A 26,610-nucleotide genomic window follows, 5' to 3' on the forward strand; every position below is an offset into this window, starting at 1 on the left:
GGCCCGGGCTGGGGATTCGAACCCACCACCTTAGGTGTATGTGGCTGGCACCTTAGCCGCTTGAGCCACAGGCGCCAAGCCAAGCTTAACTCTTTAGTTAAGATCATAATTTAACCCAATTACTTTTTAGTGCAATAAATTGATTTTCCTTTATCAGATCTGTTTAAAATAGATTTGCAAGGAACAATGAATGAATGGCAGGTTCCAGAAAGCCTGAGTCATGCCACAGTTTTTAAGGTTAGCTCTTCCCAGGTGTGTTGAAAATGCTGTGCTTAGTAACAACATGATGAATTTTCCATGGAGAGTTAACTGGTTTCTCTTAATCCCACTAGATTAGTTTTGTGGCTGTGCTGGAAGGGACAGGGCACACAATTTTAGAGTTGGCTTAAAATTCTTACATTCACTAACCAGGAAGTCCTCCATAAAATGCTAACACCCAAAACACCTTAATCTATATTCACTGCTACAATATCTTTATTTTAAAATGAACCACAGTGAATGGATGTTGTCCACATTGGTTTTTATAAATGTATATATATACACACATACACATACATATACAAAATATATGTCACTGTTAAAGAATTGTCAAAAAGAGGAAATAATTTAGAAAGTTAATGTGTTTATACTTGATTTGACAATTATAACTCATTTATTTGAAGTTTCAGTTGGTTGCTTATTAATGACTAATAATACCAATGGTTCCAGATAACAATGACCAGATAGAGAACTCTAAGTTGTTCTCTATTGTTTTCTGTTGTGCCTTGGTTCAAAATTTTCAACAATGGATAGTTTTCACCAAATTTTGTTGCTTGGTTAAACTAAAAAATGATCATCCCTCACCAAAGAAATTTAATGGAATCCCAAATAACAAATTTACTAACAATTATTCCTATTAGTAAACAGAAATAGCAAATATATTCCTATGGGGTATACATTCAGAAGGAATAAATATCTGTTATTCTTACCAAAAGACTGTTCTCTGTAGAGCTCAAAATAAGTATTATGCCATAATAAATCACTCTTATTCTTAAAAGACCTCTTGTGTATATGCCGCTGCAGATTCCAGTTATGCTAAACAGAAAGGGACAACACCTTTTTGTTAATTTCTTACCTTGTAAAGGGGGAAGCTTTTTTAAAAATTTTGAAGACGTTTCAATAGATAGGTTCAAAGTCAAACAGCAGCACTTTATTAACAAAGATGGAGTAATATGATCACAAGGAAATACTCGTAAGTCTAAATTAAATGATATCTTGGGCAGCACAGACTGAATACTAACAGGGGAGGCATCCTAATGTGTCTGTCTCATAGCTGTTCAATGTGAAAATGGCTGGTAAGCAAGGAGACAACAGCAACATTTACACCACAAATTGACTGCAAAATACTCAATTACTCTGAGAAAGGGTAATGAATGGTCATAATCCATAACTATCAAGAGTATCTATGAAATGGGCCAAACAGTCCCATAAGATTTTAATACTCTGTGGCATGGAACTTGGGTACTTATTTCCTCTTTATGTAAGAAGTCATTGTTCATGTTTTTGATTGAGACAATCCAAATATATCACATCTGACCTCAGAACACTGGATCTAAGAGTCAGTTTCTTGCAACATTGATATAATTTCCTTGAGTTCTTTTATAGTGTTACCATAAATCAGCATGTTACCATATCTGAAAATGATCAGGGGCACAAAGGAGCCATATATAAATAAGAAAATTATCTCATATTCCAGTATCACATGACAGATTTTATGGTCAAAAGGATTTAAGGAATTTACTTTTCTTGTGGCCACTCATTTAATGAAGTGAAGAACACCAGGTATTAATAAGATCCCTTTCTGTCCCATGGTATTTATAAGTGGATATTTCGGAATGCTCAGAAGATTCCACTTTCACTCTCCAAAGGCCTCCTAAGACATAATTTAAAGTGGAACGTAAATAGGAACAAGTATTTTCAGACTAGTTGAAACAACGGAAGTCGATTCTGTTTAAATCTTGGGACACTTGGGATAACATGCCTTGTTTGCAAAACTGAAAAAACATCAAATCAGTACACGAAGGATGCAACAGATACCAAGGTAGACAGATGCCCAATTATTTTTAGTACTCATAACCTGTTGAAAGCTGGGCAGTACAAATAGGCCAAATCTCATGAGGCAGAGTTTGAGAAAGATGTTGTCCTATTTGATGCACAAGAAATTATTTTATGAAAATATGGAGAGGGAAGGGGGGGTAGTTCTGTGCTTCCAGCTGTGTTACCTTTATTATGTTCCTAGTGTCTCTGAGACTAGTTTCAAAACAGCCCGCAACACGAATGTTCTAATCACCAGCCACCTTTTCCACCTTTCTTCTTTTTCTGTTGCTGTTTCTTTTTCGTTGCTGGGGCCCCTGCAGGTTTCTGGTGTCTGGGGGGTACGATGTTACTTGCAGAGGCAGGGACTGCTGCTGCACTGCCAGGTCTTGGGGAAGTGGGTGGACTGCTCACAGTTTTACTGGCATCCCTAAAATGGTCAAATCAGATAAGTTTTGGTCATTGGGTATGTTTGACAAAGGAAAAGGCTATAAGAAAAAATGTATGTACATGGATTTCACTTATCTATCCTAACACTTTCTCACACATTTTCTTTCGAATGAAATTTTTACTTTTTTACAATTAAAAGTGATATATGGTACATGCAAACTTTTTGAAAGATTAGAAAATAAAGAAAACATTTTATTTATTTATTTATTTATTTATTTATTTATTTTTGAGACAGAACCTCAAGCTGTCACCCTGGGTAGAGTGCTGTGGCATCACAGCTCACAGCAACCTCCAACTCCTGGGCTTAAGTGATTCTCTTGCTTCAGCCTCCCAAGTAGCTGGGACTACAGGTGCTCACCACAACATCTGGCTGTTTTTTGGTTGTAGTTGCCACTGTTGTTTGGCAGGCCCGGGCTGGATTTGAAACCACCAGCTCTGGTATATGTGGCTGGCACTTTAGCTTGAGCTATAGGTGCTGAGCCAAGAAAACACTTTAAAATGACTTATAATCCTTCTGTTTATCTAGAATACTTATTTAGTTAAATGACTAACTATATTTAATTTCCTTCTGAAACTAGTTTTTCTTTTAATTTTTACAATACAAATAGTTTTAAGTATTTACAACAGAATATAATCAGAAATATATTTTCTTTCCTTTACATAGGTATATGGCAAACATTTATCAAAGATACATCACTACACTTTTCATACTTAACATATATTAACAAATTCTCAGTAATAGCCTTGAGCTGATTTCTGAAACAAACAGCTAGGTTCCAAGTGACCTAAACTGTGTAGCAATAACTTACAGTTCAGATGAAGCTCCTGCAGTTGCTCCCTGGGTCCCTTTTCCTATCTGGTCCTTCTTTTTACCCTTCTTTCTTCCTCTGTAGTAAGAACGTTCCCGCATTGGTAACCATCTTTCTGGATCTGGGGTAACCTTTGGGTCATAATTCTTAGGCAGTTTTCCTATATAATAATTGATAAAGAAGAGATGTGTCCATAATATACTCAAGATAATCTGTTTAACAATGTATCAAGTCTGGAAATAAATAACAATATAACTGAAATATTGGCTAGTGCCTGTGGTTCAGTGGGTAGGGTGCTGGCTCCATATACCAAGGGTGGCAGATTCGAACCTGGCCCCAGCCAAACTGCAACAAAAACATAGCCGGATGTTGTGGCAGGTGCCTATAGGCCCAGCTATTCAGGAGGGCTGAGGCAAGAGAATCACCTAACCCAGGAGTTAGAGGTTGCTATGAGCTGTGACACCCCACTACTCAACCCAGGGTAAGATTCTGTCTAAAAAAAAAAAAAATAATAAAAATAATAATATATATACATATATAATATATATATATGTGTGTGTGTGTATATACATATATATATATGAAATATTACCTCAATCTGAGGAAGTTTTGTGCAACCTAGCAAGGGAAAAGCCTTATTTCCAGGCATGACACAAAATTCACAGGCCATAAAGGAAATTTCACAGATATAACTCTATAAAATTTTTTAAAAGATTTCTTTTTTTCTTTTATTTTTTAGACAGTCTCTGTCACCCTGGTAGAATGCTGTGGCATCATAGCTCACAGCAACTTCAAACTCCTGAGCTTTGATCCTCTTGCCTCAACCTCCCAAGTAGCTGGGACCACAGGAGCCCACCACAATACTTAGCTATTTTTGAGACGGGGTCTCACTCTTGCTCAGGCTGGTCTTGAACACATGAGCTCAAATGATCTGCCCACTTCGGCCTCCCAGAGTGCTAGGATTACAGGCATGAGCCACTGGGCCCAGCCAAAAGATTTATTTCTAAAACTTTAAAAATGTACATACTGAGTGATACTGAGTGGATTAAAATACTTAATACAGAAAGAATTCTTGCTAGTCAATATGTAAATCACTCAAAGAAAAAATAGGCACAGTTAAGAGTATATGCCAAGAGAAACAGAAGTTATTAGGCAGCCGAATTAGTTCAACCTCACGAATTAAAAATGAGAAGCATAAAAAAAATTCTATCAGTAATATCCAGTGTTGGTGAAATGGTTAACAACACTCAAACACTACTGGCAGAAATGTACACAGCCTTTGTGGAGAGCATTACTCTTTTTGGCAGAGATGTTGATCTTGCTGTATTGCTCAGGCTGGTCTTGAACTCCTGACCTCAAGTGATCCTCCCGCCTCAACCTCCCAAATTGCTGGGACTACAAGTGTGAACCACCACACCTGGCATGGGAAATGATTTAATTTGGCAGTACCAGTCAAAATTTATAGACTTCTAGAAATTTCTCCTACAGAAATCCATAAGACACAAAATATTAAAAATGTTCTCTCATGCCTGTAAACCTAGCACTTTGGGAGGCCAAGGTGGGTACATTGCCTGAATTTAGGGGTTCGAGACCACCTTGACCAAGAGCAAGACCCTGTCTCTACAAAAAATGTAGAAAAAATTAGCTGGGTGTTGTGGCGCATATCTGCAGCTCAAGCTACTCAGGAGGCTGAGGTAGGAGAATCGCTTGAACCCAGGAGCTTGAGGCTGCTATGAGCTATGACACCATAGTACTCAACCCAGGGTGAGAGAGATTCTGTCTCCAAAAAAAAAAAAAAAAAAGAGAGAATATTCTCTGTGATATTTTTGAAAATATCAAAACAACTTAAATGTTTATCAATGAGAATAAATCAATCATACTATACCTACACTATAATAAGCTATATAATCAGGTTAAAAAGTGAAATACATCTACAGTTAGTGATCTGTAAAAATGTCCTTCACAATTCATTCTAAGGAGAGGATTAAAATAAAATATACTGACTAAGCATGTAAGTGTATAATTATGTATATGTTTCATATACAAAAAACAGTGAAGTCATCATCTCTGGGAGCATAAATTTGGAATAGGGAATTTCCCACAGTTTATACCATTCTACAATAATAAACATCAATTACCTTTGATTTTTTGTTTTGTTTTTAAAATGAGCATATATGACTAGCAAGTTTTAAAAATTGCTCATCTGGGAACCACAAAAAGAAGAAAGTAAAACTGAAGGTTATTACTTCCTACAGTTACCAGCTAGTTCCTTATAGTATTACCATACATAAAACAAACACTGAATTTTTACCAATTTCCAAGTACTATGACAAAGTAAAGAACTGTAAGATTTCTTTCTAGTTAAAGATAGTGGACAGAATGAATGAGGAATGGGAGACAAGTTATTTTTTGTTTTTAGATAAGGTCTTGCTATGCTGCCTGGTTTAAAATGTAGTGGTGTCAACACAGCTCATTGAAACCTCAAACTCCTCATCTCAAGCAGTCCTCCTGCCTCAGCCACCCAAGGAGCTAGTACTACAGATGTGTGCCACAACACTCAGCTAATTTTTTCTATATTTTTTGTAGAGACGAGGTCTCACTATTGCCTAGGCTGGTACTGTTGGCCTCAAGTGATCCTCCTGCCTCAGCCTCCCAAAGTGTGGGATTACAGGCATAAGCCAATGTGCCCAGCTAGACAAAAGATTATCAATAAAATTTTGGATGTTGGAAAACAAATAGAGTGGTAATAAATTTAGCTAAGACTTGGGAAACCTGTATCCTAAGATGGCATGAGCAAAATGAAAAAACCTGTTGATTCACACTACAGACTCCCCCAAACTCAGGAACAGGTAGCTGGCTCCAGCGGACTTCTGATTAGGTGAAGCCCAAGCATGGTAATTTCATCCACTCTTACTGAAGATTTAAAACCCAGTCCTAGCCAAGCAATGCATGGTATCCCCCCAGTTAATGGTTTAGGACTGAACACTGATCTACGTTGGCCTAAAAGATTAATGAGACAGGCTTGCCAAGTCCGGAGAGGCCCTCTTTGTCCCATTGGATATAAATGACAAGTTTGTGGCCCTGTTTCCAATAAACACCTTTTTGACTCTAAACAGAATTCAGTTTTGTGGACAACAAAACAAAGAGATACAAATACTGGATCAACCAATCTTGACGCCAAGATTCCTCGAGATAGCCAGTTTTATAAGTATAGGCAGTGCCTGAGTTACAAACATCCAACGGATGTATGACTCGTACTTAAAATCAGAGGCTATTACAGGTAATAGGTAAATGTATTTGTTCCAACTTACCTCCGAATTCAACTTAAGAACAAACCTACAGAACCTATCTTGTTCGTAACCTGAGAACTGCCTGTAGTAAATCTTAAATCAGTTCAATGGAGTTTTATGATATTTGCAGCCAAAACATTCTAATGTATAAGGGCTTACCAGTACCAGATATCGTACTAAGAGTTTTCTTACACGTATCTCCTTGTAGATTCTACCATGCTCCATTTCACAGATGAAAAACGCAGGCAGGTTATGTTAAATGATGTGTCCACAGTCATACAAAAACTAGAGCAACAAACTGAATTTAGGCACTCAAACTTGACACTTAGGCTCCTTAAAGTAATAAATGTTAACTATAGTCAAGACAAAATCAGTATTCAGAGATACAGAAAGAGAAAATAGTGTGTTTATATGCGAAGATTTCTCTATAGGGCTAAGCTCAAGCAGGTATGTTGTAGAAAGGAACATGAGGATTTTTTAAAAAAGCCTTACCCTTCTTTTTCTTCTTCTTCTTTTTTAAATCTCCCTGCCTACAAAGAGAAGAAAAACTATTATTATCTTTGTGAGAAAATAGTTATAGAGCATTATGTGTGAAAGACTGAGTTGGGCACTTTGTTATAAAGGTATTTAAATTTGGAACCAGCTCATGAAAGCTAACAAACTAGCTAGGATATTAATTCAGGTTAACGTCAATCAAGCTTCAGATACTATAATTTTTGGAAGGTAAGTTTACAAGAGAGAGGTGACAACTATTTTCAGAAAACAGATACAAATTACATTGAAAAAATTAAGTGACACACATTAAGTCTATGTAAAAAGGTAAGTAATTTGCACAAACATGAAAATCTATGATACTTTGGTAAACTACCCTAAGTTTGGCAAGACTTTAGAGAATAAACTCTTACTCAGAAGAGTAACATGTAGAGGTAAAATACAAACAAACAACATCTCTGGAAGGCTATGCAAAACAAGTCAGATTGGTTATGACACCGAGAAGGAGTAGGGTAGGTAGGGGTAAGAGGAAAACTTTTATATCTTTTCAGTTTATTAATTTTCTTTTAAATAATTAAAACCTATATTAAGTATACTGACAAAAAGGTACCGAGAAGGGCCTAAGAAACCAAGGAAACACTTCTACCTAATTAAGCATTCCGAAAGCTACAGTGAAGAGGAAGACATAAAAATGTATCTCTGTGTATATTCAACTGCGACACACCTCTGTAACAGCGGTTCTCAACCTGTGGGTCACGACCCACAGGAACTGTAATGAAGACCACGGCATTAGGAAGGTTGAGAACCACTGCTCTATAAGAACTATTCAACAATGCACTAAAAAGATGAGACAGCAACAACTTCTGCCAAAAATTCATTCTGTGAGTCATTCAATTGGAAAAGTTCTTTCAGGATATCCTGAAGAAAAGAAATTCAGTGTACAGTATCTTAGTGTTTCATCTCTTAACCAGATTTTGCAACGGTCCTCTAAATTATCTCCCTACAAATCACACTCCACAGCCATACCTACAATTTACCAAAGGTTCTCTGTAATTTCTTCTCTGCCTTTGCTCAGCCTTTGCCTACCTCATCCTCTCCCTCTTCCTTAGAGTCAGCACAATTACCTTCTTCTCCATGAAGCCTTTCGAAACCTCCCAGTAACTTAAGAATAAGTGATATCCCCCTGGTATATTTCTCTATATGCTGCAACTTTTATTACAACTACTGTTTAAATTTATTTCTTTCTGCTGGATTTCAGTTCTTTGAGAGCAAAGACCAGGGCTTATCTTTTGGTCAACATCTAGCATAAATCTATCACATAATGTGTCTTCAAAACAAACTAAAATGTTAGAATAAAATAAATGCCTAATAAATGCCTAAATTCTGTGCTGCAGTTTTAACACTAGAAGTCAATGTAGATCTTAATGACTGTCTAAGGAAAAGGAGAAAAAAGATTAAGGAATTAGAGAAGACTGTATGTGTTCTTAATAGTTACCTAACCTTATTTTGGTAGAGAAAAAAAAAATACTGAAAATATTTGGATGGGTATATTTGAGAATCCACTTACGACCTGGCTGAAATTTATTTTATTTGAAGTTGTAATCATATGAAATGGAGTTTGGAATAATGTAACATCTTTGAAACTCTACTTCTTTATTAAAGTTTCTTCAAGTTATTATAAGGATGACAATGCTTTTTATCAGATAGAGTTTACAATGGAGGAGGTCAATCATATATTACTTGTTTATGTTTTTAAATTTCTTTTAAGTAAGGAAACAATTAGATTTCAAAAGGCATTTCAGAAAAGGAGAAAAGAGTAAAGTTATGGAAGTCAGAAAACTGAGAGAGTGCTTTATCTCTTCCATGGACTATTCATTCTTAGTCTACATTAGAATCTTAAACTGTTCTTTCTTTCTTTTTTTTAAGAGACAAAGTCTTACTTTATCACCCTCAGTAGAGTCCTGTGGCATCATAGGTCACAGCAACCTCCAACTCCTGGGTTCAGGCGATTCTCCTGCCTCAGCCTCCTGAGTAGCTAGGACTACAGGTGCCCACCACAACACTCAGCTATTTTTTTGTTGTAGTTTGGCCGGGGCCAGGTTTGAACCTGCCACCCTCAGTATATGGGCCGGCACCCTACCCACTGAACCATAGGTGTTGCCCAGAATCTTTAACATTTTACTGTAGAGTTCTGCCAACTGTGTTTTAAAGACAGCAACACAGAATAAGGAAAGAAAGAAAAAAAAGAAAGAAAGAAAGAAAAAGGGGCGGTGCCTGTGGCTCAAAGAAGTAGGGTGCTAGCCCCATATACTGGACGTGGTGGGTTCAAATCCAGCCCAGGCCAAAAAAAAAAAAAAAAATAAGGAAAGAATCAGAATTTGATTTCTTCAGTAAATGCAGTGCAAATCAGCAAAATTAATCACCTGAACTTTGATTCAGAAATACTAAATGACGTACTAAATATACATCAATAACTTACAGGTAAACTAGGGCACATCCAGCCTATGATTCACAGTGCATAAAAGGGATGAAATAAGACTACATTTAGTACAGAGAAGATCTCTAAGACTTAGGAAATAAAAGCAAGCTGGAAAACAGTAAGTACAATATAACCTCTTTTCTATTAAGAAAACAAAAAACAAAAAATAAACCAATCTAAGGAAAATATTTGTAAATCACTTTTGTGTGTGCGTAAATGCAAAGAAAAAGACCTAGAAGGATTAATACCAGAGGCTAATTTTGGGCTGGGAGAAAAGGGGAAAAAGAGGACCAAGAGCGGGGTACAGTGAGGGAGAAGGGAAAAGCGCAAAGGGGACTGAAAGTTTATTCATATGGGATTTTTTTTTTTTTTTTTTGAGACACAGTCTCTAGCTTGGGTAGAGTGCACGGGTAGAGTTGCCTTGGGTAAAGTGCCATGGCGTCACAGCAAACTCAACCTCTTAGGCTTAAGTGATTCTCTTGCCTCAGCCTCCCAAGTAGGTAGGACTACTTGGGAGTAGGTGCTCGCCACAATGCCCAGCTATTTTTTTGTTGTTGTTGTTGTCGCAGTTGTCATTGTTGTTTTACCTGATCCAGGCCAGGTTCAAACCCACCAGCCTCAATGTATGTGGCTGGTGCTCTACCCACCCAGGGGTCCTCAAACTTTTTAAACAGGGGGCCAGTTCACTGTCCCGCAGACCGCTGGAGGGCCGGACTGTGGGCCCCGGGACAAGTTGGCTGCTAAGCAGGACAGGCAGGGGCAGCAAAAACACCCGGTGGGCCAGGTAAATGTCCTAGGCAGCTGCATGTAGCCCACGGGCCATAGTTTGAAGACACCTGTGCTAAGCTATGGGCGCTGCCCCATAGGGAATTTTTATAAGAAAGTATTCTTAATTTTTTATATAATTTTGATTCAGCTTTAGAATGGGAAGTCAGAATATTGAAAAGATCTCTGCACTCTCACATTTACTGCAGCACTATTCATAGTAGCCAAGATTTGGAATCAATCTAAGTGTCCATCAATGGATCAGTGATAAGGAAACTGTAGTACATGCATAACACAATATTCTGTAGCCATACCATTGTAAGAACTAAATCCTGCCATTCGCAACAATATGGATGGAACTGGAGAACATTATGCTAAGTGAAATAAGGCAAGCACAGAAAGACAAATTTCACATGTTCTCACTCATATATGAAAACTAAATATTAAAACAGCTGATCTCATGCAGAAAGATAAGTAGAATGGTGGTTACCAGAGGCTGGGAAGGGTAGTGGGGATAAAATGGGGATAGGTGATGGATACAAAAATACAGATGGAATGAACAATACTTGACAGCACAACCAAGTGACTATGATCAATAATAAGTTAGGATATACCTTAAAATAACTCGAAGAGTAGAAGTGGAATGTTCCTGACATAAAAAAATGATAAATGCCTAAGGTGATGAATACCCCAAATATCTCGATTTGATTAATACATATTGTATGCCTATATCATAATATCACAAGTACTCCATAAATATAGGTATTATGTACTCATAATAATAAAAACGTTAAGATAAATAAATAAAATCACCATGAGACAATGTTTCAATGAAAAACATTACCCTTGCTCCTTTGGTTGACTATCTCCAGTAACTTTTCCGCCCTTCTTCCGGACGTAGGTAGCACCAGGAGAATTTTCAAGAGCCTCGACATCTACTTTTAGAGACATACTATCCGAGGAGGGCAAGTGTTTACTAAGACTGGGATAGAACGGAGTTCAGGAACACTATGTATACATATACACACACACACAGATTTACGTACATACATACACACACACACACACACACACGTATGTGCCAATATATCTATGCCAATAGAAAAGAATGTGGTTTTTTGTTTTTTTGTGACAAGAGTCTCACTCTGTTGCCCAAGCTACAGTGCCATGCCATCAGCCCAATTCACAGCAACCTCAAACTCCTGGGTTCAAGTGATCCTCCTGCTTCAACCTCCCAAGCAGCTGGGACTACAGGTATCCGCCATGACACTGGCTAATTTTTCTCTATTAGTAGAGATGAGGTCCCACTCTTGCTCAGGGTGGTCTCAAATTCCTGATCTCAAGGGATCAGCCTCCCAGAATGCTAGGATTACAGGTGTCAGCCACTGTACCCAGCCCTACTCTGTCTTTTCTTGATGCCCTTCAACAAAAGCAAAAAATGTTCTAAAATCTATACAACAAATCAGCAAGTCATATCAATTATCTAGCATATACAGTATTCTGAAAGAACTTGAGGAGTCACGATTCAATCATCTATTCCTTAACTCAGAAGTGCAGTTCAAAATGGTGGCAGAATTAGTTCCAGCTTTTGTTTTTAATTTTTTTTATTGTTTGGGATTCACTGAGGGTACAAAGAATTAGGTTATACTAATATGGTGGCATAAAGAAAACTCTATCCCCAAACAACTATCAAGCTCGTTGAACAGGCTTTGACTTGTGACTGCTTAGCTTCTACCACCTCGTCTCAGTTTTTGGAACACATCCTGGTTAGAGTAGCCAAGCTTGATCACTCAGGGCCCTGAATCCTCTTATCAATAGTAACTGTCTGAGATGCGCTTGCGACCCAAATAGTTTCATTGTAATAGTATTTCAGAATCATGCACATCTACCCACATAAAATATGCCCTTCCTTTCCTTCCTTCTGCTCAGCTTGAACCTTGAGGAATACAGGCTGTAACCTGCTGACATTTTTTCTTCTGGATCAAACTATACCCCAGGTTGCATCACTGCATTTTTCAATCACAATGATCACACTGATCAATACATTCTTTCAATCACATTCATCAATACATTCTTGCTTTTATTACTTTTACTAATTAAAAGTGGGGTTTTCTTGTTGAAATTCACAACCAAAAAAGCCCTGGTCAAAACACAGGCATGGGAAGAGCTACATTATGCTACTGGGGAACTGTCTGGAACAAACACGAAAAGGATACGCTTTGGCTTTCTCTGGATCTACAAGTGAGTAAGCAGAAATAAGCTGTGCCAGGGTATGAATATCTTTTGGATTTTGTCTAAAAGAAGAAATAAGAAAGTTATTGAACACTTTAGAAAGCTGAAAAAAGTAACATGAACAAAAAAAAATAGTGCCCTCATATTAAGCAGCAGTAGCAATAAACTGTGCACCGATACATCTCCACCTTTCAGAACTTACTTCCACAGCTGTTCTAGGTCACTAATTGCCTCCTTTTTTCGCCCATATTTGAGTTTGAAGTTTGCAGCTTCTCTTATCAAAGACAAATGAGCAGGAGATTTAGGCTACAGTTTAATAAAAAGATAAAAACGTTTTTAAGTTAAGTAATTAGCAAGTCAATAAAGTTATATTCATTAGACATTTAAGAAGTGGTCCTATCCATTAAATTCCTCATCCTAAATGCCTAGGACAAAAATCACAGGTATATAGGGAGATGGACAGAAAAACCAGGATAAGTAATCACCAGTTTAGGAATGTGAAACACAACCCATCTGTATTTTGGTTATCTACAACTGGAAACATTCCCTTATAATGAAATCTTAAAAGATATGCCACCCCGGTTATTCAAACATTAATTTAACAAAATACTTCCCAGAACACTGATGTCCCTCTAATACTAATAGCGCTAACAGTGTAATGCCACCTGTGTGTGTGTGTGTGTGTATTCGTAGGCTGGATACTGCCTATGCAGATCTGGATCTACACTGGCAACAGTGAAGTAGCACCTATAAAATAAGACATGATATGGCTCGGCACCCATAGCTCAGTGGTTAGGGCACCAGCCACGTATACTGGGGCTGGTGGGCTTGAACCCGGCCCGGGCCTACTAAACAATGACAACTACAACAACAAAATAAAATAGCTGGGCGTTGTGGTGGACGCCTACAGTCCTAGCTACTTGGGAGGCTGAGGCAAGAAAATTGCTTAAGCCCAAGAGTTTTTTAAGTTGCTGTGAGCTGTGATGCCACAGCACTCTACCAACAATGACATAGTGAGATTCTGTCTCAAAAAAAATGACACAATAAATAATTTTTCCAAGTACTATTGTTCCACTAACTGTTACCACCTTTGGCTCTCCAGCCATTTGAGATGAGCCCTAGTATACGCAATCATGTACTACTACCATTCTTATTTCTTGAGATTACACATATAGATGCATGTACACATACAATAAAGAAGCTTTTCTTCCCATTTTACCATCATTCCTTATTTCTAGAAACTTTATTTGAATGTGGTGTAGTGAAAAAAATGAATTTGATAGTCAAACAGCATTCTGTTTTTAAAACAATGACTTGTAATACTTCAGTTATCCTAAAGTGAGTTTATTACTGCAGCTTTTGATTTTTATGTAAAACCATGTCCTCATAACATTTTACTCCACTTATTTACCTGATGGTTCTGATACCACTGGATAGCTTGTGTGAAGACCTCAATGGCACTGTCAATATCTTCCTCGTGGCTGTACATAGTCACTAATGCAGACACCTGTCCAGCCAAAGATAGAAACCAGTGAGCAGCATTTCACCTTCACTCAGCATGCAAATTTTGAAAATGAAAAATATTAAATAGCAAATAATGACTGCTAGGCTCTCTGCCAGCACCTAATTCATCTTAAAAATTACTTTCTTTGGAGACCATAATAATTTTATTCTTTGAAACAGATGAAGAGGCCAGGTGCAATGGCTCATGCCTATAATCCTAGCACTCTGGGAGGCTCAGGCGGTTGGACTGCTTGAGCTCACAGGTTTGAGACCAGCCTGAGCAAAAGTGAGACCCTATCTCTACTAAAAATAGAAAAAAAATGAGGCAAAAGAATTGCTTGAGCCTAAGTTGGAGGTTGCTGTGAGCTATGCCACCACAGCACTCTACCTAAGGTGACAGCTTGAGGCTCAAAAAAAAAAAAAAAAAAAGAAATACCATGAACAACAGTGTTTTCCAGATATGAAGACATTTGTCTATAAAATATACCTGTCCTCTAAAGCAGTGCCCGTTCACAAATTATTTGGTAAGTACAGAAGCTGAGAATAAGTGTTTAGAAACATGTCTTTATACAATAAGACATTGCTGGACGTTCAAGCATATGATCAGTGAAGCACGCAGCAAGCCGTTTGGCTGAGTGCCCACTGTGAGTCCACGTGGCCTGAGTTGCATTAGCCAGTAGGAAGACTGCCTAGTGAGGCTGAGGGACAGACAGCAAGAAGGCTGTCCTAGCTGGTGTGGAGGGGGAAGAGGATGAAGAGGATCCTCATATCCGCAAAAGGATTTGAGGATAGAAAGGAAACAGACAAGAAGCTGGACTGTTAAAAAAAATAAGAGACGACATGAATAACCAATATTAGGAAGGACAGGGTTTCTACAAATATTAAAAAAAATAAGGAAATATTATGAAAAACTCTTATACCAATAAATTCATGAAATGTGTAAGGTCCTTAAAAGGTAAACAGTAGCCAGATATTAATTATTAAAAACATTTTATTTTCAGCCATATACAGGGTGACCATAAAGTTTAAGTGCAATTTAAAATAGTGCACAAATTGAAAGTGCAAACGAACTTTATGGCCACTCTGTATGGTAGTTGATTCTTAGGTAAAGCAATTGTAGCATAATCCTTAAAATATGAATCTCAAAAGAGAAAGCACTACCATATTATTACATATGTATTGAGTGCCCAAAGTCAATAAGTTGTGTTAGAGGATCGAAACACTAAGGAGCCAGTCCCTGTTCAACAGACACACATGCTACACTGAAGAATTAATCTCTGCTATGAAACAGACGCTTCCGCAGCTAGATTAGTGATCTAAACCTGTGACATCTGAGTAATCAGAGAACTGAAAACTAAATTTGTTGGCCACTACTACTAAATTATTTTAACTCAAATCATACTCATGATCTGATAAAACAGATTAGGCTGAGAAATTCCTTATATAAGTCTGAGATTCTTTGAGCCATTCAGTGACAGATCATGCCTGGCACATGTGACTGAATAATAAGATCAGTATAAAGCAGAACACAGAATAAAATCCAATGTAGACCAGATAACCATTATCCACTACTATTCCTACCTTATGAATACATAAGGAAGTAGAAATTAAAGGGAATACAAAGGAACATTAGACACACAATTCAACTTTTAATTCCAGTCTTTTCACGTTTTAGTTATGAACTCACCATGCCTGGTTTATGCTTTAACTCTTCTATGCTTCTCAGTATTAGACAAGCTTTAGAAATATTACCTTAAGAGATTAAAAACAAAATCAGAATCACATTGACAAAGACATGTTTAAATTTTTTTTTTTAACTTCTCCCCCCACCCCGCCCCTCATTTTTCCTGAGGAAAGCAATCAGGAGTCATGTTTTCTAGCATCTCTAAATACGCTGCTTTGGCATTTTGGGGATAGCAGACTCTGTTCATTGCACAGATAAGGAAATTTGAGTGCTAAAGAAATAAGAGATCTTGCTTAAGCTCATAAAGAAAGTTAATGGCAGAGCCGCTACCAGAGGACTCCCAACTCTCAGATTAGTGACTTCTATTTCTTTTTTTTTGAACTGTAACTTGAAGGTGGGGAACTTTCCCTAAAGGCCTTGAAATACATTACTATAGACATGAGTACAATGGAAAAAATTTGCTGTGGTGTTAACATTCTGATTTTCTACTCATTGCAAACCTTACAATACTTAAACTTTCTAGTCTTTAAAAAAAAAAATGACAGACTCTCAGGAAGTTCAGGATGATAGAAAATCATTGCAAAAATAGACACCAGGCTGGGTGTGTGGCTCATACCTGTAATCCCAGCACTCTGGGAGGCCGAGGCAGGTGGATTGCCTGAGCTCAGGATTTCAAAGCTAGCCTGAGCAAGAGCGAGACCCCGTCTCTACTAGAAATAGAAAAACTAGCCGGGTTTTTAGCAGACACTAGCAGGTGCCTATAGTCCCAGATACTTGGAAGGCTGAGGCAAGAGGATGCTTGACCCCAAGAGTTTGAGGTTGCTGTGAGCTATGATGTCCCAGCACTCTACTGAGGGTAACAGAGTGAGACTCTGTATCAAATGAAATAAAATAAACATTAATGTGGAAAGATAAAAAGGAGGGTTAGGAAAAACAGAGAGGCGAGGAGAAGGAAACAGGGGAGGAAAGCAAAGAAGCGTGAGAACCAGGTAACACGGAGATTAGCAGTCTCTCAACCTGTTTTCATTACTGCCCTACCAAGGAACCTTTTAAGAATATTTTTCCTAACTGGAAACTCCTTTTCCTTCAAGCCATAAAATTTAGTTTAGGCACTGAATATCTAAGATTATTTTTGGCCAATTATTGCCACTGTCGGGAATGCATGCTCTACACCAGAGCTGTCTGATGGAACTTTCTGTGAAGATGAAATGTCCTGTATCTGCTCTAACAGAGTAGCCACTAGCTGTATGTGACTACTAAGCTTCTAAAATGTGGCTAACACAACTGAGGAATTGAATTTTAAATTTCATTTCATTAATTTAAATGTTTTTTTTTTGAGACAAGGTCTTACTCTGCTGCCCAGGCTGGAGTAAAGTGGTGTGTTCACGGTTCACTTCAGCCTCAAACTCCTGGGCTCAAGGTATTTGCCCATCTCAACCTCACAAGTAGACATGCATCACCACCTCCAAGCTCATTTTTAAATTTTTTTTTGTAGAAATGGAGTCTTGGTTAGGTGCATCTTAACAGACGGGCCTTGAACTCTTGACCTCCAGCAATCCTCCTACCTTGCCCTTCCAGAGTGCTGGGACTACAGTCCGGTAGGCCAATGCACCCGGCCTAATTAAACTTAAAATAGCTACGTGTAGCTCGTGACTACCATATTGAACGACACAGTTCTAGATAATCGCTCGAGGTTGGTTCAAAATCACAGACAAAAGTACTGACAATTTTCTATAAGACTCAAACACATCAATTCTCATTAAATACTATTCCTTCTCCCCACTTTAAAAATACAGGTGGTATAGTATAAATGAAGTAAGATAAAGGGGCAAGCTGAAACATTCTGAAAAGCTCACAAGTGGCTGCCACTAAAAAAAAATTAAAGACATTCTGAAAAGATGTAAAGTCATCTCTTTCTTATTTCATGTAAGTATTACCTACCAAGTGATAGACAAAAGCACTTCTCCATGTCACTTACTCAGGAAATTTAAGTAGTGTGATCTTTTGGAACAGGGAAATCCTTTGCTTATACTGACTTTCAAGGTACAGATTGAGAATCATTCTAACAATTTAGGAATAACCCAAGAAAAGGAACAATTACTTAGTACTAAATCTGTTAAAGATCATACAATATAGCTTCATGTATAAAGCTTTATTATTATGCTTTACCATTATACAAAAAATTTAACATCACATAGTTTAAAACAGTGGTTCTCAACCTTCCTACTGCTGCGACCTTTTAATATAGTTCCTCATGTTGTCATGACCCCCAACCATAAAGTTATTTTCATTGCTACTTCGTTTTATGAAGGTTGAGAATCAGTGGTTTATAACTTAAGAATTATTCCAACTGTATGTTTCCATTAAAGTAATTTTTTTTTAAAATTCCAGATTAATATGAGGATATAGATGATTAGGTTACAATGTTTGCACTTGTTAGGTAAAGTCCCAGGTACAGTTGTGCCCCTCCCCCAGGAGATGTGCCCTTACATTCTGCCTGTCAGGAACCCCTCCTGCCTCTCTCTTCCCTTCTACTTGAGTTTGTGTTTTTCTCTTGTGTGGGTGCGTATTTGTTCATCTACTAGTTTCATATTAGTATCGAGTACATTGGATACCTGCTTTTCCATTCTTGTGATATAAAGTAGTACTATAATCAGGATGAAAATCATCACCAATACCTTGAGAAATTTTCAACTGTGCCATGGTCAGCTTAATTTCAGCTGCATTTTCTGGATGCTGATCAGAAAATTCCTAAAAGGTTTTTGGTTGAAGAAAATAAAATCACATTCAATTTATGTAACAAACTGTATACATTATAATTATTTATCTCATCTACAAAAAAACTTAAAATCTAGTTTTAAATTATTAAACTTGTGGTTTTGGGTCAAAATCTTAACTTGAGGGAAAATTCTGTTCAACACCCACTTGGCTTTAAGGTATGCTCTGCAAGTAAATGCAATAATGTCAAGTGTCCTGGGAATCACCAACAGAGAAATACATTGTCCCTCAGTATCTGTGGGATACTGAAACCCCTCCCAGGTCAAATGCTCAAGTCCCTCATAGAAAACGTTGTAGTATTTGCAGATAACCTATATAGTCCATGCACTTAAATGTCTATATCATCTATAATACCAATATAATGCATTAAGTTAGTTCTTAAGAGAATCAGACATTTCATATTTAATAACTTAAAATATGCTATATTTAATAAGTTTGATAGTTGATCTGACATTTCACTTTGGCACTTTTTCATTTTTTTTTTTAATTGTGAAGGTACTTCCCCATTCTTTCAAACACACATACATTTTGGCTTATGATGATCTTTCAAATTTTTTTCAAAGCAATTTTTCTGAGAACATGGGTAAGTAAAAAATTCATGTTATTTTTGAATATGAGTTTCATCATGGAATCAATGCAGCAAAATATCAACAAAGTTGTCTGGGAAGGATGCGGCTAATGAACCCACAGTATGTCGACAGTTTACAGCCATCTGAGGCCAGGGTGGATAACGATGAGCCAAAAGCAGTAGTGGAAGTGAATCCATCTCAAGCTGGGCATAAATTAGCAGTCAAGTTTGATGTTACTATTCCAATATTGGACCAGTTGAAACAAATTAGCAAAGTAAGAAGCTGGATAGATGGGTTCTGCTCGAATCAAATGAGTATTAGAAGAGAGAGCATCTCAGTGCTTGCCTTTCTTGGCTGTCATGACATAAAGGCTCATTATGTCTATACCGTATTGTTATATGTGATGAAAATGGATTATTTTTGACAATCAAAGCATTTGGCACAATGGTTAAATAAATAAGATATGCTGAAACACAGTCCAAAACTAAATATAAATCAAAAAAAGCTATTGGTATCTGCATGGTGATCCAGTGCTGATATTACCCACTATAGCTTTGTGAAATCTTGCTAACAGATTACAAGGGATATCTACCGCAACCAACTGGATGAAATGAAGAAGATGCTTATGATTAAGCAAACGAGATGGTCAATAGAGACAGGCCAATCCTCTTGCAAGACAACACTCGGCCACGTGTCATACAATGCTGCTCAAACTACAGAAGCTAGCCTTGGAAATCCGGAAATCCTCTGTCGCCTACTATATTCATCAGACCTTGCAACAACTGACTGCCAGTTTTTCCAGACTTTGCACCACTTCTTGCAAGGAAAATATTTAATTCTTGACAAGGTGTGGAAAACATCTTTGGCAATTTAATCGCCATTCGCTCTCCAGGCTTCTTTGCTGCTGGTACAAACAAGCTACTGTGTAAGGTGGCAAAACTATGTCAATGGTTCAGGCACATACTTAGATTAACTGTACTGCCTCTTATTTGAGACATAATAAACTTTCTTTTTTAGTTAATGACCTGATAAATGCTATGTAAATATTTGTTATATTATACAGGAAATAATGATAACAAAAACAAAGTCTGTGTATGTTCAATGCAGATACAACTATGCATTTTTTCCCCTGAATATTTTGTTTGGTTGGTACAAAAATGTTTTGGACCAACCAGTCAGGATGGTTGGTAGCATCCTTGGATGTAAAACCTGTGGACACAGAGGACCAGCCGGGATAAAGATGACTAAATACATTTTTTTTTTTAAAAAAGACATTCAAATGGTATCTCCTTACTAAAGGTCCCAACTTTGCCTCTCAGGATGGTCCAGTCCATCCACACTCAGGAAATTCAAACATGTAATAGAATACTAGTTTGGAGGCTGATAAAAATGAAGGCAGCATCTCTGCTATTGTTTGAGGATTTGGACTGGGACTCACTGAAGATCAGATTTATTTATTTATTTATTATTTTCTTGAGACAGAGTCTCACTATGTTGCCCTGGGTAGAGTGCCGTGGCGTCACAGCTCACAGCAACCTCAAATTCTTGGGCTTAAGCGATTCTCTTGCCTCAGCCTCCCAAGTAGCTGGGACTACAGACACCCGCCACAATGCTCGGATAGAGATCAGATTATTTAAAAAGCAGTTCTTGTATTATAAGCCTAAAACAAATCCCTAACTCCTGTTAAACAGAACTCAAAATGAAAAAGCATCTTTCAGGGTTTATGACAAATACTACATTATGCAAATTTATACAAAACAAAGCTGTAACCTAAGAATCAACTGCAGTGACAATGGAATTTGTCTAGTGGTACACAGCCTATTAGTTTACCCATTAAATTTACACGCTTGTAGGTTATCATAGCATACTGAAAATGACACAACAGAGCAAATACCTGACACTTTGTTCAAGTAATTCCTTTACCTGAAGCAGCTCAATTGCTTTTGTATGCTGTTTTTCACGGCAGAGCTGGGCAGCTTGGATTAACACAGGCAGGAGATGCTCAGGACTTTGGGACTGTAAACTGGTAGATATTTTACGGCACTGTTCTGCCTACAAGATGCACCCCAAGCCCCCAACAAAAATAAGCTGGTTAATGAAAGTAAATTCTAAATGACAAAAAACGAAAAGAAGGACAAAAAAATCCATTAAAACAAAATAGTAGGTAACAAACTGCCTGGAATGAGAATTTCAAATATCTCTTTTCAAATTTTTCCTATAAGAAAATAATTTCCATTTACTGAATTTAATCTGAGTTCTAAAAACAAATACCTTTAGGAAAGGGTAAGTTCTAAACTTCATCTGGACGCCTAATTCCAGAATTGTTAGCATTTCCTTCCAAGATAACAAAATATCTTATTTCTTGCAAAAGTATTGAGAATAATTCCAAATTAAAAAAACATTGGGGCCTTTTACTCTCCCACTAAGACTTCTGTTCTAAAAGAGTATGAAATTGGAATTTATCAGAATACATAGTATAGAATGTCCTAAAAGTCACTATAACCAGGAAAAAATGGGAAATTGTAGCTAAATGTATCTTTATTTACAAACTATTCATTACAATAATTTTTTTTTTTTTGAGACAGTGTCTCACTTTGTCACTGTTGGTAGAGTACCATGGCATCATAGCTCATAGCAACCTTAAACTCCTGGGCTCAAATGATTCCCTTGCCTCAGCCTCCCAAGTAGTTGGGACTGCAGGCGCCTGCCACAATTCCTTGTTATTTTTAGAGATGGGGTCTCACTCTAGCTCAGGCTGGTCTCAAAGTCCTGAGCTCAGGTGATTCACCCACCTCAGCCTTCCAGAGTACTAGGATTATAGACATGAGCCACCACACCTGGCCCATTACAAAATTTTATAAAATATTCACAGGATATGCTCTGCATGCTGGCCACCTCTTTCTACTTACATACTAAGTCTTCTCTCCCACTCATGGTGAACACTTTCCAAGATATGTGTTGTTGTAATTTTCCCTAACTATGGCTACTCTTGGGACACCCTGTAGAGTCAGAATTGACCTCCTGAATATTTATCACATGACTACACACAACTAAAATTAAAGATGAATCTTAAATTGATAATCATGGTTGGCACCTTTGATGTTTCTATCTTAATTCAGAGAGATCAGAAATAAGGTAATGAGAAAATTATCTCATTTAAAGATATGAACACTATTTTCTTCCTCTTAAAAGCCCACAACTCCACATCCTTACAAGAAATTGGGCAAATTACTTATTTAGTAAATAAAATCTATGATATACAGCACTCTGAAGAAAGAAAAAAATATGTTTATGAGGTTAAGACAAAATATAAATAAATTGAATTAATAACCTATTATTGCACATATTATCATACCATAACAAAAGGTTTAGCCAGGACACCAGAGGCCTATTACCTACCTGGTTGGTGTACATTGCAAGTAAAGCTTTGTTAAATTCTATAGCCTGTAGTTGTTTCTTGGAAAGCTTAAACTCTACTCCTTCCGCATTGGTTAATTTCACTTTCTTCTTGGAGTCAAAGACATTTTGGTCCTGACAAAGAAAAGTTCATCCACCATTAAACAGAGTCTCAGATTTCTTTTATTTTTCTTTGAGACAGTCTCACTATGTCACCCTCCATAAAGTGCCGTGGCATCACAACTCACAGCAACCTCTAACTTTCGGGCTTAAGCGATTTTCTTGCCTCATCCTCCCAAGCACCTGGTGCAGGCTCCCACCACAACGCCCAGCTATTTTTTTGTTATTGTGTCGTTGTTTAGCAGGCTCAGGTTCGAACCCAACAGCCCCAGTGCCTGTGACTGGCACCCTAACCACTGAGCTATAGGTGCCAAGCCAGAGTATCAGATTTCAATTCTTTTAACACTCCAAGGCCTTATTCTTCTTTCATTTAGTAATTTTATATAAAGACAAGAGAACTTGAACATATCTATCTGATTAGGGCACCTAAGCACACATATTCGTGTATTGGGCTCTTGGTTCACAGACGTAAACAAAATCTCTGCAATTCCAATCTACAGTGAACATATATCTATCCCACAATCTAGCCCTAATCCTTTTAAAGCCTTCCCAAAGGAAGCTTCCTATTTAGAGGTATGAAAAGGCTTAAAAGTGAGCTGCTTTGAAGGGAAAGCAAATAAAATTTTTATCTTCTCAATAGTGCTTGTTTTGAGCTTTTTAAAGGAAATAATAAGGATATGAGTAGCACAAATCTTACCATGTATTAGGACTATCAAGATACCCAATTTTACAATTTCTACAAACTATGCCCTCTAGCATTTATATAAATGAGGAAAATAACTCATGCTCCTCTCTGAAATACAGGCAAACCTCAGATATATTTCAGGTTCAGTTCTAGACCATAGCAATAAAGCAAATACTGCAACAAAGGGAGTCATACAAACTTTTTGGTTTCCCAGGGCACATAGAAGTTATGTTTACAATATACTGTACTCTATTAAGTGTGCAAGAACATTATGTCTTAAAAATAACAATATAGGGCAGCACCTGTGGCTCAGTGAGTAGGGCACCAGCCCCATGTACCAAGAATTGCGGGTTCAAACCCGGCCCTGGCCAAACTGCAACAAAAAAAATAGCTGAGCGTTGTGGCAGGTGCCTGTAGTCCCAGCTACTCAGGAGTCTGAGGCAAGAGAATCACCTAAGCCCAAGATGTGGAGGCTGCTGTGAGCTATAACGCCACAGCACTCCACCGAGGGCGATAAAATGAGACTCTGTCTCTATTAAAGAAAAAAAAAGGATATACCTTCATTTAAAATTCTCATTGCTATAATAAAAAATGCTGACAGAGACACTAAATGAGCACAGGCTATAGGGAACCGGTACTGAGAGATAAGCTCAATGTGGGGTGGCCTTCATATGTAACCTTCAATATGTAAAAAGCGCACTCTCTGTGAAGTGCAATTAAGCAATGCTCAGTGACAAGGTATGTCTAGTCACTACTCAAGCAAATCATTAAACAAACCTCAGAAGTACATTCATACTACTTTTGAACTTATTTTTAGAAGATACTCATGTAACATGTCCATTTGTTTAGAAAACCATGGCCCTTCTTCCCCACTAAGCAGAGCCTAACGATGCTCATTTTCTTTTTTTTTTTTGAGACAGAGCCTCACTTTGTCACCCTGGGTAGAGTGCCATGGCATCACAGCTCACAGCAACCTCAAACGCTTGCACTTAAGTGATTCTCTTGCCTCAGCCTCCCAAGTAGCTGGGACTATAGGCGCCCACCACAAGACCTGTCTATTTTTTGTTGCAGTTGTCATTGTTGTTTAGCAGGCCCATGCCAGGTTCAAACCCACCAACCTCGGTGTACGTGGCTGGTGCCACAACCACTGTGCTACAGGGCGCTGAGCCACAATGCTCATTTTCTGAAATTTCTGTATGGGAGAAACAGTGTTATCTGCCTAAAGAAAGTCTCATTAACAGTTACAGAAAGTCACATACCTCTCAAGAAAGGAAAACAACTAAGTCACATTGATTGCAACCTAAGAAAGACAAACTGAGTACTGAGTGTTATGTGCACAATATTCTAGCTTTCTAAAGCAACATACTTATTTACAAATAAGTGCTTGTTAAAACAATATATTTATTTGCAAATACATAAAATACTATGCTTTTTAAATAACCTTCTACTAGTTTCAAGACTAAAAGGAAGCAAAGAAATCTAAAATAAATTCTACCTTTTCTCAGCGTTGAGCTCCAAACCAATTTGAAACCATATTAATATACAACAAGAAACCACCTTTCATATAAATCAATCCTAAAGAAACCATATTTTTTAGTTGGTTTTCTTGTGCCCCTATTTTAATACTTCATCATGGATGCCACTGTTAGACTTCTCTTAAACTTTACTATGGCATTTTATTATTCAAAAACTTGCCAGGCCCAATGGCTCACACATGTAATCCCAGGACTTTGGGAGGCCAAGGCAGCAAGACCTCTTGAAGCCAGCAGTTCAAGACCTGGGTTCACATATTGAGACCCCCATCTCTACAAAAAATGAAAGGTTAAAAATATTAGCCAGGCATGGTGGCACATGCTTGTAGTCCCAGCTGCTCAGGAGGCTGAGGTAGGAGGATCACATGAGCCCAGGAGTTTAAGACTGCAGCGAGCCAGGATCAAGCCACTGCATTCTGGCCTAAGCAACTGAACAAGGCCTCATCTCTAAAAATAAAATAAAGAATAAAAACTTGATTTCCAAGACCTTCAATCTGACCTATTTCTTTTTAACTACCTGTCATATATCCTCTTCTGTTTTCTCACTTTTCCCCTACAAATCAGAAATATTTCTTTATATATGTACATTGTATATATGCTGTTGCTTAAATCTCAAACCATATCCTTCCCTCAAGAGTCAGCTCAAACTTGCCAACCCACAGACCTTTCCTTTTACCAAATGCTACAGTTATAAATCATACAGACAAGAAATTTAAACATGGACAACATTTTCCCCACCAGAATCAGATTTAAGACTATGTACTGATTAAGACCATGCTTCACATTTCTTTTGAAAGAAATACTACCTACTACTGAATACTACTGAATTACTACCTCTAGTACCATTTAAAGTGAGAAACAAACACCTATTGACTAAAGAAAGTTCAATGTATGAATTATATTTAGATTGATATCTCTCACACTCTCTTCCTTATAATTATATGCTATATAAAAAGAATCTGCCCTGATAAGGATTTTAAAATTCATAAACATGGGTAGGTACATATTGCTGCCAAAACTGAAATGCCGGCATCAGTGTTGGGAAACCTGTACTGCTCCAATGGCCTGCAGCATCTCACAATTACCACTGCAATTACTTTACTCTCTGCATTTCTACTCTAAGGAGAGATGCCACAGGGAAGCAGACGGGGCAAGCTTTGGAGTCAGAAACTGAAAACTGAATCCAAGTTCTACCTCTTACTGGCTAGGACCTTATTCAAATTACTTAACTCCTCTTAGCCTCAGATTATACTCATGTAAACTGGAGACAAGGACTCCCACCTAAAAAGAGTATTACGAGGAAGAGGTAAGATGACACATGGCATACCAAGAAAAATCAAATGTTACTTTTATTTTCTGTTGACTTGGATTTTAAATCTGAACTTGAAATGTTTTTCCACTAAAATAGTGCTCTAAATGGTGTTTAATCAGATTAGTACAATACTGTAAGAATGCCTACATACATACTTATAATATTTTACATAGGGTGGAAGAAAAAGAATACTTGTCCATATTCCCTAAAAAAGAGAACTCAAGAGAAAAAAATTATATAAAGAAAACTTGCATTCAGACTCAGTAGATGAAGAAATAATAGATAATACATACATATGCAAAGTTTAAAAGTCCCGATGTTTTATATCTCTAATACAGAGAGATTTTCCAGATTATTATAAACTGGGAAAAGCGGAAGAGTTTAAAGACCATGATCTTATACTTTAAAAGAAGTTATTACTTGAATATACCTTGCAGAATC

At 37.5% G+C, this 26,610-nt stretch overlaps 1 protein-coding gene across 1 annotated transcript in view; it reads right to left on the reverse strand.

Moving 5' to 3' along the window:
• Positions 1-1,163: 1,163 nt before the first annotated feature.
• The window catches only part of SRP72 (signal recognition particle 72), a 39,384-nt gene continuing 13,937 nt past the window's right edge, over positions 1,164-26,610 (reverse strand). The window contains exons 9-19 of the mRNA XM_003798797.3: positions 22,524-22,655; positions 21,048-21,176; positions 18,456-18,528; positions 15,781-15,845; positions 14,002-14,097; positions 12,793-12,896; positions 12,575-12,652; positions 11,203-11,340; positions 7,115-7,152; positions 3,333-3,492; positions 1,164-2,503 (exon numbers count right to left, since the gene is read on the reverse strand). Of these exons, the coding sequence (XP_003798845.1) occupies positions 2,326-2,503; positions 3,333-3,492; positions 7,115-7,152; positions 11,203-11,340; positions 12,575-12,652; positions 12,793-12,896; positions 14,002-14,097; positions 15,781-15,845; positions 18,456-18,528; positions 21,048-21,176; positions 22,524-22,655 (1,191 nt within the window). The 3' untranslated portion in view covers positions 1,164-2,325. The remainder of the gene's footprint in view (positions 2,504-3,332; positions 3,493-7,114; positions 7,153-11,202; positions 11,341-12,574; positions 12,653-12,792; positions 12,897-14,001; positions 14,098-15,780; positions 15,846-18,455; positions 18,529-21,047; positions 21,177-22,523; positions 22,656-26,610) is intronic.

This window comes from Otolemur garnettii, unplaced genomic scaffold, assembly GCF_000181295.1.
Source record: "Otolemur garnettii isolate 467f Iridium unplaced genomic scaffold, OtoGar3 scaffold00141, whole genome shotgun sequence".
Classification (NCBI taxonomy): domain Eukaryota; kingdom Metazoa; phylum Chordata; class Mammalia; order Primates; family Galagidae; genus Otolemur; species Otolemur garnettii.